Genomic DNA, 16,079 nt, shown 5'->3' with positions numbered 1-16,079 from the left:
CTGGTACTCCTTTAATACTCGAACCATATATTTTATATTTTTCCTTTCTAAGCTTGCTATGCTTGTTCAAACTTCTCTTCATAAGACTTAACCAGAGAACAAAGTCTCTGTTGGGCTTTTTTGAAACTTCCTTTGTCAATGAAATTAATCTGAGTCTCTTCACCTTAGCCTCAGGCAGACTTTTCAGAAAAGGGCAAAAAGTAGCCTCATTCTTCACCAAAATACCACAAAAAGAGTCTTTATGCCACATTCTGAAATTCGCCTTTGAAATCTCTTGGGTCAGGTCAACACAGTTCAAATTACTCCCAGCAACAATGTCTTCCATATTCCTACTAGGATAACCCATTAAGCCCCATTTAAAGCATTCCACTGATTTTCAAATCCAAAGTCCCAAAGTCCACATTCTTTCAAATGAAAGCATGGCCAGGCCTATCACAGCAGTACCCCAGTCCCTGGTACCAACTAGTGGAAGACTGACTTCTAGGCAACTAGAGTGAGGATCTTATGCCCACACCCACAGTGACACACCTACTCCAACCAGGTCACCCCTATTCCAACAAGGCCATACCTCCAAATGGTACCACTCCCTGGTCCAAGAATATACAAACCATCACACTCATAGCAACAAAAGACAGAAATAATATGACAATATTTCAGTAAAAAATCTGTCAGAATTTCAGAGACTATAATCAATACTACTCAAAGTATTCTGAAAATGAAAAAAGGAAGAAAACATCCAAAAATCTTTTATGTAAATGGAATATTACACTGGTGAAAAATATAGAAAAACCTCATTAAAAAGAGGTGAATTTCCTTGGTGAACATAAGCACAACTTTCTAGATAAAATATTTGCAAACCAAATTCAAGAGATGTATAGACAAATCACTGTTGTGAAAATTCTCCATAAAATGCTTGCAAACCAAATTAAATAATACATGAAAAGGACAATTGTCAGGATTGAATCTCTTATACTTCTTTTATCTCAGAAATTCAGTAATGATTCACATATATATATGAATATGTAGGGGGATATATATAAATATATATTATATATATATCCCCATGGCATAGACAAACTCAAGAATAGAAAATGTATAGTTTTCCATTTCATTAGATGCAGAAAAAGTCTTTTAAAAATCCAACATTTCTATATGATAAATAGCCTGGAGAATCTCTGATTACAGAGGGTATGTATCTATATAATTAAAACAATATAGAACAAGTACACATCTAAAGTGATACAAAATGGAAATACATGAATACACACACACACTCACACTCAACAGCAGTACATGAATGTCATATCTCTCCAAATGACATTTTCTGCGTATGATTTGCTTTCTTGTAAAGCTATCCCTGATCATACTTTCATTTTCCATTACTGCTCTGTACTGGCTGGTTTTGTGTGTCAACTTGACACAGGCTGGGGTTATCACAGAGAAAAGAGCTTCAGTTGGGGAAGTGCCTCTATGAGATCCAGCCGTGGGGTATTTTCTCGATTAGTGATCAAGGGGGAAAGGCCCCTTGTAGGTGAGACCATCTCTGGGCTGGCAGTCTTGGGTTCTATAAGAGAGCAGGCTGAGTAAGCCAGGAGAAGCAAGCCAGTAAAGAACATCCCTCCATGGCTTCTGCATCAGCTCCTGCTTTCTGACCTGCTTGAGTTCCAGTCCTGACTTCCTTGGTGATGAACAGCAGTATGGAAGTGTAAGCTGAATAAACCCTTTCCTCCCCAACTTGCTTCTTGGTCATGATGTTTATGCAGGAATAGAAACCCTAAGACATGCTCTAATGCCAGCCACCACTTGACAAACCAAATTAGAGACTCTCTTTTAAGACCTTTTACTTTTTTTTTAATTATTTTATTTATTTTCATTTCAGTCATTGCGTCACTCCTGATTCCCCCTCCCACAATTCCTCATTCCATTCTTTCTCCCCATTGCCTCCCACAGGGTGCCCCCACCCCAGCCTTACCCTATACTAGGGCCTGAAGGCTGAAGAATTAGGCGCTTCTCCCTCTGAGGCCAGAGCAAGCAGTCTCCTGCTATATATGTGCCAGGGTCCTTATACCAGCCTGTGTATGATCCTGGTTGGTGGTTCAGTCTCCCTGGGGTCCAGGTTAGTTGAGACTGCTGGCCTTCCTATGATGCTACCCTCCCTTACAGGTTCTTTAATCCTTCCCCTAATTCAACCATGAGGGTCACTGACTTCAGCCCAATGGTTAGGTGTTAGGATCTGTGTATGTCTCAGTCAGCTCCTGGTAGAGCCTCTCAGAGGACAGCTATGCCAGGTTCCCATTTGTAAGCACATCATAGCATCAGTAATAGTGTCAGGCCTTGGTATCCCCTCAATGAAATGAATCCCGAATTGTGATGGTCAATGGACAACCTTTCTTTCAGTCTCTTCTCCATTTTTGTCCCTGCAGTTCTTTTAGACAGAAACACTTCTGAGTCAAAAAATTTTGATTGTGACTTAGTACCCCATCCTACCATTTGAGGACCTGCCTATCTACTGGAAGTGGATACTTCTAGTTCCCTCTCCCCATTGTTGGGCATTTTGGCTAAGGTCACCCCCATTGTGTCCTGAGAGTCTCTCACATCCCAGGTCTCTGGCATTTTCTAGAGGGTCCCCCTTACCTCACACCCCTCAAGGGTACATATTTCCATGGATTCTGCTGGCTTCTCTCCTGTCTCCCCTTCCCCCCTTGTACCTGATCATGTTTGTTCCCCTTTTCCATTCCTTGTTGCCTCTCCCATCCAGATGTAGCATGTAGTTTTAAAAAAAAAAAAATCAATCCATGCTTAAGGAACTGTGCACCTGCAATGGCCCTCTTGCAGACCCCCATGGTTCCCTTGATCAACTGCTGCTAAGCCACTCCAATTTTTCCAGGCCATCGACCCCGTGTGGCTAGCCTGCCAAAAGCAGATACCAGTAGCTCAGATACTCTTGGCCCCATAAAATAACAACACTAGAGACTTGTAATAACCAGTCAGGTTTATATTGGGATGTGGGGCATTGTGCTATGCACAGACAGGCTGGTCTCCAGTTGAGCTGAGATGCTGAACCCCGGGACCTTGTGGTCATAATTTACCTACATGGGACAGAAGGCGTTCCCTCATGCTCCTGGAACTATGGCTCCTGCCTAAGTTACTGCCCCCCACATCCCCCACAAGTGAAGCATAGCTAGAAGTCAAGTAGGCAATGTTCCCAAGCTTCTGACCTTCAGGCTAAACTCCTCCCCAGTTACCTAGCAACAGAAAAGATAGCAGCTCACTTTAAAGGGGGCTATACAGAGAAACCCTGTCTCAAAAAAAAAAAAAAGAAAAAGAAAAACAAAAGGGGGTGCTTTTGGCTCCTCCTTGCTCTCTCACTCCTCTCACTCCTTTGTTCTCTTGCTCTTACTCTCCTCTCCTCTCCTCTCCTCTCCTCTCCTCTCCTCTCCTCTCCTCTCCTCTCCTCTCCTCTCCTCTCACTCCCTCCCTCTTACTATCTTTCTCTCTAGCCTTCTCTCTCTCTCTCTCTCTCTCTCTCTCTCTCTCTCTCTCTCTCTCTCTCTTTTACTTTATCTCTTTCCCTCTGTCTATAATAAATAATAAAACTCTAAAACCATAGACTTTCTCTGTCCAGCTGCACAGACTCTCGCCTGTGTGGGAAACTCTCTTCCCTCTTCCCTCTCTCCCATAACCCTGGGGCTACAGGGTGTGGCTCCGAGGCCCCCAGGTCAGGGCTGCCCCTTGTCCACCCCCCTTCAAGTGGGTCAGAGTCTTGGATGCCCACACGGGGCTGAATGGAAAGCTTCTGTCAACCTTCCCACGTCTGCCTGTCCAGAGCATAGGTGGAACTCTGGCCAGATGTGGGTCCTCCATCCCCCTCTTTCCAGGGCCTCTTCTTAGTTCCCACATTGGTAAATCTCCAGTACCAAAACACCCACACAAAACTCAATTGATATAAATACAAGCTGTACACCTAGATTGGGCAAATGCAACCTATACTGCTTATTGCCCGTTTATGAAATCTCTAGTGACTTCTGGCTTCTCCAGATCTTGTGAGTCAGCTCCATCTTTTCTTTCTGGTTCCATCTTGTCCCCTTCTCTGTCCTGTCTCATCTCAACTGAACTCTTTCTTCTCTGTCCCCTCTATAAAACTTTCACCTCTGTCCCCTCATTCCACTGCCCAATATCAAGCTCTAGCTTTATTTTAAAATTAAGATTTCACCTGAGTATAGGCACCCCTTTTTGAGGGAGCAGAAAAAGGAGGCAGCAGTCCACAAAACTCAGACCGATCCCTTCTTCTGCCCCCCATGATTAATTTCAAACCCCTTCTAAGTGGAATTGAAGCATCCTCACTTGGGCCTTTCTACTAAAGTTCTTATGATCTGTGGGCTGTATCATAAGTATTCTGCATTTTTTTGCTAATATCCACTTTTTCAGTGATAAGTGCATAAATCCATGCATGGATTTGTGTCTAAGTTGCCTTATTCAGGGTGATGATTTGTAGATTCATCCACTTGCCTAAAAAATTCATGATGGCCGGGGGTGGTGGCACATGTCTTTGATCCCAGCACTTGGGAGGCAGAGGCAGGCAGATTTCTGAGTTCGAGGCCAGCCTGGTCTACAAAATGAGTTCCAGGACAGCCAGGGCTATACAGAGAAACCCTGTCTCAAAAAACAAACAAACAAACAAACAATCATGATGCCCTCAGTTTTAATAGCTGAATAGTAATGCAGTAATGCATTGTGTAAATGAGCCACATTTTCTGAATCCATTTTTGATTGAGAGACATCAGGGTTGTTTCCAGCTATTGGCTATTATAATTCAGGCTGCTATGAACATAGTGGAGCACATGTCCTTGTGATACGGTGGAACATTTTTTGGATATATACCCAGGAGTGGTATACCTGGGTCTTCAGGTAGAACTATTTCCAATTTTCTGAGAAACCATCAGATTGATTTCCAGAGTGGTAGTTCCAGTTTGCACTCCCACCAGCAATTGAGGAGTGTTTCTCTTTCTCCACATCCTCGCCGCATGTGTTGTCACTTGAGGTTTTGATCTTAGTCATTCTGATTGGTGTGGGGTGGAATCTCAGGGTTATTTTGACTTACATTTCTCTGATAACTAAGGACTTTGGACATTTCTTTAAGTGCTCCTCGGCCATTTGAGATTCTTTTCTTGTGAGTTCTCTGTTTAGCTCCGTACACCATAGAATGAACTATGTAGTGTCCATTCTATTTCTTTTTTGTGCAATAGTTTGAGGAGTGTTGATATTAGCTCTTCTTTGAAGGTCTGGTGGAATCCTGCATTAAAACCATCTGCCACTGGGCTTTATTCAGGCTGAGAGGTTTTTTTATGATTATTTCTATTTCATTAGGCATTATGAGACCAGTTTACAGAGTATAGGGTTTTGTAGTAGGATCTGATTTTTTTTTAATTTCTTCAGTTTCTGTTGTTTTGTCTCCTTTTTCATTTCTGATTTTCTTAATTTGTATACTGTCTCTATATTCTTTATTTAGTTTGGCTAAGGGTTTATCTATCTTGTTGATTTTCTCAAAGAACCAGCTCCTAGTTTTGTTGATAGATTTTTTTTTGTGTATGTGTGATGTTGTCATTGTTTCTAACCCTTTGATTTCAGCCCTGAATTTTATTATTTCCTGCCATCTATTCCTCTTGGGTGTGTTAGCTTTTTTCTGTTCTAGAGCTTTCAGGTGTACTGTTAACGTACTTGAATGGGATCTCTCCCATCTCTTTATGGAGGCACTTAGTGCTATGAATTTTCCTCTTATTACTACTTTCCTTGTGTCCTATAAGTTTAGGTATGATGTGTCTACATTCTCACTGAGTTCTATATACCCTCTGATTTCTTACTTTATTTTTTTTTTCCTGATCAAGTTAACATAGAACAGAGTGTTGTTCTGTTTCTATGAGTTTCTGGGCTTTCTGTTGTTTTGTTGTTATTAAAGTCTAGCCTTACTCAGTGGCGATCTGATAGAATATATGGGATTATTTCAATCTTCTTGCATCTGTTGAGGCATATTTTATGTTGTAGTATATGGCCAATTTTGGAGAAAGTTACATGAAGTGCTGAGAAGACAGTTGTATTCTCTTATTTTGGGGTGAAATGTTCTGTAGATATATGTTAAATACATTTGGTTCATAATATCTATTAGTTTCACTGTATCTCTGTTCAGTTTCTGTTTCAATGACCTGTCAATTAGCAAGAGTGGGGTGTTGACTTCTCCCACTATTATTGTGTGATGTTCCATGTGTGTTTTGATCTTCAGGAACATTTCTTTTATGAAGGTGGCTGCCCTTGCATATATGTTCAGATTTGAGACTACCTCCTGGTGGATTTTTCCTTTGATGAATATGAATATATTCATCTTCCCAATCTCATTTGATAACTTTTGGTTGAAAGTACATTTTATTTGATATTAGAGTGGCACCTCCAGTTTTCTTGAGACCTTTTTCTTTTTTAATTGGATATTTTCTTTATTTACATTACAAATGTTATTCCCTTTCACTGTTTCCACTCTCCTGGAAACACCCTATAACATCCTCCCTCCCCCTGCTTCTATGAAGGTGCTCCTCCAACCAACCACCCACTCCCACTTCCCTGCCTTCAATTTCCCTACTCTGGGGCATGTATTGAGCCTTTATAAGATCAATTCTCCATCCATTGATGCCTGACAAGTCCATCCTGTTACATATGTAGCTGGAGCCAGGTGTTGGTGGCTTAGTCACTGGGAGCTCCGTGATGTCTGGTTCGTTGATATTGTTCTTCTTCCTATGGTGTTGCAAACCCCTTCAGCTCCTTCAGTCCTTTTTCTAACTCCTCTATTGGGGACCTGGCACTCATTCCAATGGTTGGCTGCAAGGCTCTGGCAGGGCCTCTTAGGAGACAGCTATATCAGGCTCCTTTCAGCAAGCATTTCTTGGCATCTACAATAGTGTCAGATTTGTTGCCTGTATTTGGGATGAATCTCCAGGTGGGACATTCTTTGGATGGCCTTTCCTTCAGTCTCTGCTCTACACTTTGTCTCCATATTTGCTCCCATGAATATTTTGTTCCCTTTTCTAAGAAGGACCGAAGCATGCACACTTTAGACTTCCTACTTCTTGAGCTTCATGTCATCTGTGGATTGTATCTTGGGCATGCAGAGTTTTGGGGCTGATATCCACTTATCAGTGAGAGCATCTCAAATGTGTTCTTTTGTGATTGGGTCACCTCACTCAGGATTATATTTTCTAGTTCCATCCATTTGCCCAAGTATTCAATGAATTCATCATTTTTAATAGCTGAGTAATACTCCATTATTTTCTCAGGTGAGAGCAGATGCTGGTGAGGATGTGGAGAAAGAGGAACACTCCTCCGTTGTTGGTGGGATTGCAACCTAGTACAACCACTCTGGAAATCAGTCTGGCAGTTCCTCAGAAAATTGGACATAGTATTACCTGAGGACCCTGCTTTATCACTCCTGGGCGGGCATACACTCAAAAGATTCTCCAACATACAATAAGAACACTTGCTCCCCTAGGATTATAGCAGCCTTATTTATAAAAGCCAGAAGCTAGAAAGAACACAGAGGGCCTTCAACAGAGGAATGGATACAGAAAATGAGACCATTTTCCTATAAACATTTTTCTAGCCCTTTACTCTGAGGTAGTTTCTTTCATTGCCTCTGAGGTGTGTTTCTTGTATGCAGCAAAATGCTGGATCTTGTTTATGCATTCAGTCTATTAGCCTGTGTCTTTTTATTGGGGAATTGAGTCCATTGATGTAGAGTAATTTTAAAGAACAATGATTTATTGTTAGGTCCTGTTTTCTTTTTCATTGCTGGAGGTGGTATTATGTGTGTATTATTCTGTTCTTTTGGGTTTCTTGTGAAATGTTCAATTTCTTGTGTGTGTTTTTTGGGGGGTGGGGGGTGTATAGTCACCCTCTTTGTGTTGGAGATTTCCTTCCAGTATCCTCTACATGGATGGATTAGGAGAAATATATTGTTAAATTTTGGCTTTGTCATAGAATATCTACGTTTCTACATTTATAATAATTGAGAGATCTGCTGGATATAGTAACCTGGACTAGCATTTATGTCCTCTTGGGTTCTGGATGACATCTTTCCATGATCTTCTGGCCTTTGAGTCTATGGAAAAGCCTGGTGTAATTCTGATAAGTTTGCCCTTATATGTTACCTGACCGTTTTCCCTTACAGCTTTTAATATTTATATTTATATTTAGTGTTTTGATTATTATGTCTTGATAGGAATTTCATTTCTGGTCTAGCCTTATTTGGTGTTCTGTATGCTTCTTGTACATTTATAGTCATCTCTTTCTTTAGGTTAGAGATGTTTTCTTCATTTTGTTGAAGATTTTTTGAAGATGTTTTCTAGTCCTTTGATTTGATTCTTCACTTTCTTCTATTACTATTATTCTTAGATTTGTTCTTGTCATTATGTCCTCAATTTCCTGGATATTTTGGCTTAGGCACTTTTTACACTGTATTATATTTGACTGATCTGTCAATATTTTCTATGGTATCTTCTATGCCTAAAATTCTCTCTTCTATCTCTTATTTTCTAGTGGTCATGCTTGCATATGTAGTTCCTAATCTGTTTCCTAATTTGTCCATTTCCATTTGTGTCTTCTTTATTGTTTCTCTTTCCATATTTAGTTCTTGGACCATGTTGCTCAATTCTTTCACCTGCTAGATTGTATTTTTCTGTATTTATTAAAGAATTTATTTGGTTTTTGTTGTTGTTGTTGTTTTACCAGCTTCTACCTGTTTGACTGTGTTTTCCTGTATTTCTTTAAGGGATTTATTTATATCCTTCTCAATGGCCTGTGTTATCTTCATAAGAAGATATTTTTGGGTCATCACCTTGCTTTTTATCTCTCCTGTTAACTGGCCTGAGTGTCTCTGACTACAGATGGCCTTCTTGGAAGCAGGCAGAGCTCTGTTACCTGGGTTACAGCAGGTCCATTTCCTTGGAAGCAGGCAGTGTTGTCTCTGGTTAGATTGGGATTGCTGTGTCTCTGGTGAGAGCAGGCCTTCTGTGTCCCTGACTACTGAGAACCTCCTGGAAGACATGCTGGCTATGACTCTGGTTGCTACAGACATCCTGGGAGGCAGGAATTCTTTGACCTTAGTTACTATGGACTTCCTAGAAGGCTCAAAATCTGTAGCATGTGGGATGTGGGCGGGTATCAGGCCTTTGATCTGACCTGGGTGAAGAAGTGATCAGAAGGAAAGTAGAGCTATGTCTTTGGTTACTGCAGAGGCACATAGGCTGTAGCACATTGGCACCTTGCTTTGTGTCCTATATTATGGTCCATGCTTCTGTGATAAGTACAATGTATAATACATTTACATTTATCCTGGTGTCTATTTACTTTTTATTCTCATAGAAAACTGCCTTACACATGATTGAAATTAGTTTTTCCAAATTATAAAGAGAGGTGATTTCAACTATGCCATCTTCCCAACTTGATACATTAAACCTAACCTGTCTAATCTTGTTTTAGCTCTCTCTGATCTGGAGATTGTGGCCCAATCAATATCATTTATTTTTGCTGGCTATGAGACCACAAGCAATACGCTTTCGTATATTATGTATACACTGGCCACTCACCCTGATGCCCAGAAGAAACTCCAGCAAGAAATTGATGCAATTCTGCCCAATAAGGTGAGTAGATAGCATCTGAAGAAAGGAAGAGATCAAACCTCAAAAAGAAAAAATTTTCCACAAATATATTGAAAATCATAATAAATAGAGTAAGCATTGGTTCTTACAACAATCAATAGTCAGTGAAAATCTAAGTGCAGAAGCAAAAAGAGAGATGCAAGACAATAGTGTTCATAGAGAAAATTAATCATTGTACCTTTAATGATCCTCTAGTATCTATCATCTCTTGCCAAAATGACACAATCCAATAGCATGCATAAAATCTCTAGACTTTAAGTATAATCATCTATCAATCAATCAATCACCTTTTAAATTTGTAATTAATGGATATAACTGTTTTAACTGAATGTATATTTATCATCATGTTCATGCCTATGGCCTGAGGTGACTAGAATGGTAAAACAGATGCCTCAAAACTAGATTTCCAGTAATGGTAATTCACCTTTTTGGTACTGGGAAACCACTCTTTGTCCTTTGCAAGACAAATCAGTGCTCTTTATCACTAAGGCATCCCTCTAGACTCTCACTGACCTGATAGCTGCATTACTATGGGTAATGCATTGGCATGAGTATTGACAATGGAACCTTGTCTTTTTAAACCACTTTTACTATATTTTTCAAAAACAAATAAATAGCCATGAAAAGAAGCTACTGAGGCAAAGGAAGTATATCCCTAGCTCAGAGATCACGGAGCAGTAAATATCTGAAGACATACAATAATCTACCACATATTTCTTTTTCCTTCTTTAGATTGAAAATAAATTCTTCTCTTGTGTAGTACATTCTGAACACAGTTTCTCCTCCACCTTCTCCTCACATCTCCAGCTCCCTCACCTTCATCTCCCTCAAATTCTCTCTCTCTCTCTCTCTCTCTCTCTCTCTCTCTCTCTCTCTCTCTCTCTCTCTCTCTCTCTCTCTCTCTCTTTCTCTGTTTCCCTTCAGGAAGAGCAGGTCTAAGAGATAGCAACCAAACATTAAAGAACATAACACAATTATACACTGAAAAAGCCAGCCATGGTGCCTTTTCTTATCTAAGTATGGCAGGTATTCTTCTCATTACTCCTTTCTCCAATCACATAATTAGATATAAACGTGGAAATTATGGCAGCTTCCATCAACTTTTATCTCTATATTAGGGAGCTCCAGTGTCCCATGGGGTAATAGCAATATATCATATAAATTGTACTCACAGATCTACCCAAAACTGACTGCAATGAATTGTGAGGTACCTGAACTCTGTGACTGTCTAGTTGTCCGTGAGAAACACACAAAGCATCATCAGGTCTCATACTCCCCTTGTGTTCTTGCTTCATTCTGTCTTGTGGCAAATAACATGACCAAAAACAACTATGGGGAGGAAACCACTCACTTCAGTTACAATTTTTATGAAAATCTATCATAAAGGAAATTAAAAGCAGGAATTCAAGGCAAGAACTTGTAGGCAGGAGTGCTTGCCACTCCACATAGCATTTCTTCTGACCAAGGCACTCGCTCACTCACAGCCAAATAAGTACAGCAGGGATCATGGAGGATGCCGATTGCTCTCTGGCCCACTCAATGAACTATCATTAGGTAGCTGTTTTCATATACCCCAATATAATCTGCTCATGAAATAATGCTACCTGCGCTTGTCTAGACACAGCCACATCAATCAATACAATCAGGAAAATAACCCTTGCAGGCAAATCCACAAACCTATATAATCTACTAACCATTAACCTTCTGTTGAACGTCCTATTCAGCTGACTCTAGGCTGTGAGATGTTGAAAGTTAAAAATTTATTAGAACACTATATGAAGCAAGAAGGGGAGGATTGTTTCAGCAACTCTGCATGGAGTTGAATGGACCTTTCTGTAGAACAGAAATTTTATGCTCAACTATTGTTCACTTTTACTGTATTTTTAAATGATGAGTTTAAAAGAGAAAAGAAGTGATTGAAGTTACTTCACTATAATCTCATACGTTATTCCTGTTTAATATGACAATTTTCATACCAATAGTAATATTTTTAATCTTTATTATTTTTTATTATGTATTTTCCTCAATTACATTTCCAATGCTATCCCAAAAGTCCCCCATACCCTCCGCCCCCCACTCTCCTACCCACCCATTCCCACTTTTGGGCCTGGCATTCCCCTGTACTGGGGCATATAAACTTTGCATGTCCAATGGGCCTCTCTTTCCAGTGATGGCCGACTAGGCCATCTTTTGATACATATGTAGCTAGAGTCAAGACCTCCGGGGTACTGGTTATTTCATAATGTTATTGCACCTACAGGGTTGCAGATCTCTTTAGCTCCTTGGATACTTTCTTTAGCTCATCCACTGGGGGCCCTGTGATCCATCTAATAGCAGACTGTGAGCTTCCACTTATGTGTTTGCTAGGCCCCAGCCTAGTCTCACAAGAGACAGCTATATCAGGGTCCTTTCAGCAAACGCTTGCTAGTGTATGCAATGGTGTCATCATTTGGAGGCTAATTATGGGATGGATCCCTGGATATGGCAGTCTCTAGATGGTCCATCCTTTTGTCTCAGCTCCAAACTCCTTCCATGGGTGATTGTTTCCAATTCTAAGAAGGGGCAAAGTGTCCACACTTTGGTCATCATTCTTCTTCAGTTTCATGTGTTTTACAAATTGTCTCATATCTCGGGTATACTAAGTTTCTGGGCTAATATCCACTTATCAATGAGTACATATCATACGAGTTCTTTTGTGATTGGGTTACCTCACTCAGGATGATGCCCTCCAGGTCGAACTATTTGACTAGGAATTTCATAAATTCATTCTTTTTAATAGCTTAGTAGTACTTCACTGTGTAAATGTACCAAATTTTTTGTATCCATTCCTCTGTTGAGGGGCATCTGGGTTCTTTCCAGCTTCTGGCTATTATAAATAAGGCTGCTATGAACATAGTGGAGCATGTGTCCTTCTTACCGGTTGGGACATCTTCTGGATAATTGCCCAGGAGAGGTATTGCTGGATCCTCCAGTAGTACTATGTCCAATTTTCTGAGGAACCGCCAGACTGATTTCCAGAGTGGTTGTACAAGCTTGCAATCCCACCAACAATGGAGGAGTGTTCCTCTTTCTCCACATCCTCACCAGCATCTGCTGTCACCTGAATTTTTGATCTTAGCCATTCTGACTGGTGTGAGATGGAATCTCAGGGTTGTTTTGATTTGCATTTCTCTGATGATTAAGGATGCTGAGCATTTTTTCAGGTGTTCTCAGCCATTTGGTATTCCTCAGGTGAGAATTCTTTGTATAGCTCTGAGCCCCATTTTTAATGGGGTTATTTGATTTTCTGGAGTCCACCTTCTTGAGTTCTTTATATATATTGGATATTAGTCCCCTATCTGATTTAGGATAGGTAAAGATCCTTTCCCAATCTGTTGGTGGCCTTTTTGTCTTATTGACGGTGTCTTTTGCCTTGCAGAAGCTTTGCAGTTTCATGAGGTCCCATTTGTCAATTCTTGATCTTACCGTGCAAGCCATTGCTGTTCTGTTCAGGAATTTTTCCCCTGTGCCCATATCTTCGAGGTTTTCCCAATTTCCTCCTCTATAAGTTTCAGTGTCTCTGGTTTCATGTGGAGTTCCTTGATCCACTTAGATTTGACCTTAGTACAAGGAGATAGGAATGGATCAATTTGCATTCTTCTACATGATAACCACCAGTTGTGCCAGGACCATTTGTTGAAAATGCTATCTCTCTTCCACTAGATGGTTTTAGCTCCCTTGTCCAAGATCAAGTGACCATAGGTGTGTGGGTTCATTTCTGGGTCTTCAATTCTATTCCATTGGTCTACTTGTCTGTCACTATACCTGTACCATGGAGTTTTTATCACGATTGCTCTGTAGTAAAGCGTTAGGTCAGGTATGGTAATTCCACCAGAGGTTCTTTTATCCTTGAGAAGAGTTTTTGGTATCTTGGTTTTTTGTTATTCCAGATGAATTTGCAAATTTCCCTTTCTAATTCGTTGAAGAATTGAGTTGGAATTTTGATGAGGATTGCATTGAATCTGTAGATTACTGTTGGCAAGATAGACATTTTTACAATGTTGATCCTGCCAATCCATGAGCATGGGAGATCTTTCCATCTTTCCATCTTCTGAGATCTTCTTTAATTTCTTTCTTCAGAGACTTGAAGTTTTTATCGTACAGATCTTTCACTTCCTTAGTTAGAGTCACGCCAAGGTATTTTATATTATTTGTGCCTATTGAGAAGGGTGTTGTTTCCCTAATTTCTTTCTCAGCCTGTTTATCCTTTGTGTACAGAAAGGCCATTGACTTCTTTGAATTAATTTCATATCCAGCTACTTCACCGAAGCTGTTTATCAGGTTTAGGAGTTGTCTGGTGGAATTTTTAGGGTCACTTATATATACTATCATATCATCTGCAAAAAGTGATATTTTGACTTCTTCCTTTCGAATTTGTATCCCCTTGTTCTCCTTTTGTTGTTGAATTGCTCTTACTAGGACTTCAAAGTAAAATGTTGAATAGGTAGGGAGAAAGTGGGCAGCCTTGTCTAGTCCCTGATTTTAGTGGGATTGCTTCCAGCTTCTCACCATTTACTTTGATGTTGGCTACTGGTTTGCTGTAGATTGCTTTTATCATGTTAAGGTATGGGCCTTGAATCCCTGATCTTTCCAAGACTTTTGTCATGAATGGGTGTTGGATCTTGTCAAATGCTTTCTCCGCATCTAACGAGATGATCATGTGGTTTTTGTCTTTGAGTTTGTTTATATAATGGATTACGTTGATGGATTTCCATATATTAAACCATCCCTGCATCCATGGAATAAAACCGACTTGGTTAGGATGGATGATTGCTTTAATGTGTTCTTGGATTCGGTTAGCAAGAATTTTATTGAGTATTTTTCCATCGATATTCATAAGGGAAATTGGTCTGAAGTTCTCTATCTTTGTTGGATCTTTTTGTGGTTTAGGTATCAGAGTAATTGTGGCTTCATAGAATGAGTTTGGTAGAGTACCTTCTACTTCTATTTTGAGGAATGGTTTGTGCAGAACTGGAATTAGATCTTCTTTGAAGGTCTGATAGAATTCTGCACTAAACCCATCAGGTCCTGGGCTTTTTTTGGCTGGGAGACTATTAATGACTGCTCTATTTCTTTAGGGGATATCGGACTGTTTAGATCGTTAACTTGATCCTGATTTAACTTTGGTACCTGGTATCTGTCTAGAAATTTGTCCATTTCTTCCAGGTTTTCCAGTTTTGTTGAGTATAGCCTTTTGTAGAAGGATCTGATGGTGTTTGGATTTCTTCAGGATCTGTTGTTATGTCTCCAATTTCATTTCTGATTTTGTTAATAAGAAGCTGTCCCTGTGCCTTCTAGTGAGTCTAGCTAAGGCTTTATCTATCTTGTTGATTTTCTCAAAGAACCAACTCCTTGTTTGGTTAATTCTTTGAATAGTTCTTCTTGTTTCCACTTGGTTGATTTCGCCCCTGAGTTTGATTATTTCCTGCCGTCTACTCCTCTTGGGTGAATTTTCTTCCTTTTTTTCTAGAGCATTTAGATGTGTTGTCAAGCCTCTAGTGTGTGCTCTCTCTAGTTTCTTTTTGGAGGCACTCAGAGCTATGAGTTTCCCTCTTAGAAATGCTTTCATTGTGTCCCATAGGTTTGGGTATGTTGTGGCTTCATTTTCATTAAACTCTAAAAAGTCTTTAATTTCTTTCTTTATTCTTTCCTTGACCAAGGTATCATTGAGAAGAGTGTTGTTCATTTTCCACGTGAATGTTGGCTTTCCATTATCTATGTTGTTATTGAAGATCAGCCTTAGTCCATGGTGGTCTGATAGGATGCATGGGACAATCTCAATATTTTTGTATCTGTTGAGGCCTGTTTTGTGACCAATTATATGGTCAATTTTGAAGAAGGTCCGATGAGGTGCTGAAAAGAAGGCATATCCTTTTGTTTTAGGATAAAATGTTCTGTAGATATCTGTTAAGTCCATTTGTTTCATAGCTTCTGTTAGTTTTACTGTGTCCCTGTTTAGTTTCTGTTTCCACGATCTGTCCATTGATGAAAGTGGTGTGTTGAAGTCTCCCACTATTATTGTGTGAGGTGCAATGTGTGCTTTGAGCTTTACTAAAGTGTCTTTAATGAATGTGGCTGCCCTTACATTTGGAGCATAGATAGTCAGAATTGAGAGTTCCTCTTGGATGATTTTACCTTTGATGAGTATGAAGTGCCCCTCCTTGTCTTTTTTGATAACTTTGGGTTGGATGTCGATTTTATTCGATATCAGAATGGCTACTCCAGCTTGTTTCTTCAGACCATTTGCTTGGAAAATTGCTTTCCAGCCTTTCACTCTGAGGTAGTGTCTGTCTTTTTCCCTGAGATGGGTTTCCTATAAGCAGAAGAATGTTGGGTCCTGTT

The 16,079-nt window shown here is 40.0% G+C and overlaps 1 protein-coding gene across 1 annotated transcript in view; it reads left to right on the top strand.

The window, feature by feature from the left end:
- Positions 1-16,079, top strand: part of LOC110294097 (cytochrome P450 3A13-like) — a 110,280-nt gene that overhangs the window by 84,400 nt on the left and 9,801 nt on the right. Inside the window, exon 10 of the mRNA XM_085837370.1 lies at positions 9,520-9,680. Coding sequence (XP_085693496.1) covers positions 9,520-9,680 — 161 coding nt within the window. The remainder of the gene's footprint in view (positions 1-9,519; positions 9,681-16,079) is intronic.

This window comes from Mus caroli, unplaced genomic scaffold, assembly GCF_978045245.1.
Source record: "Mus caroli unplaced genomic scaffold, Mus_caroli_1 scaffold_4, whole genome shotgun sequence".
Classification (NCBI taxonomy): Eukaryota; Metazoa; Chordata; class Mammalia; order Rodentia; family Muridae; genus Mus; species Mus caroli.
This window is presented reverse-complemented; position numbering and strand designations above follow the sequence as displayed.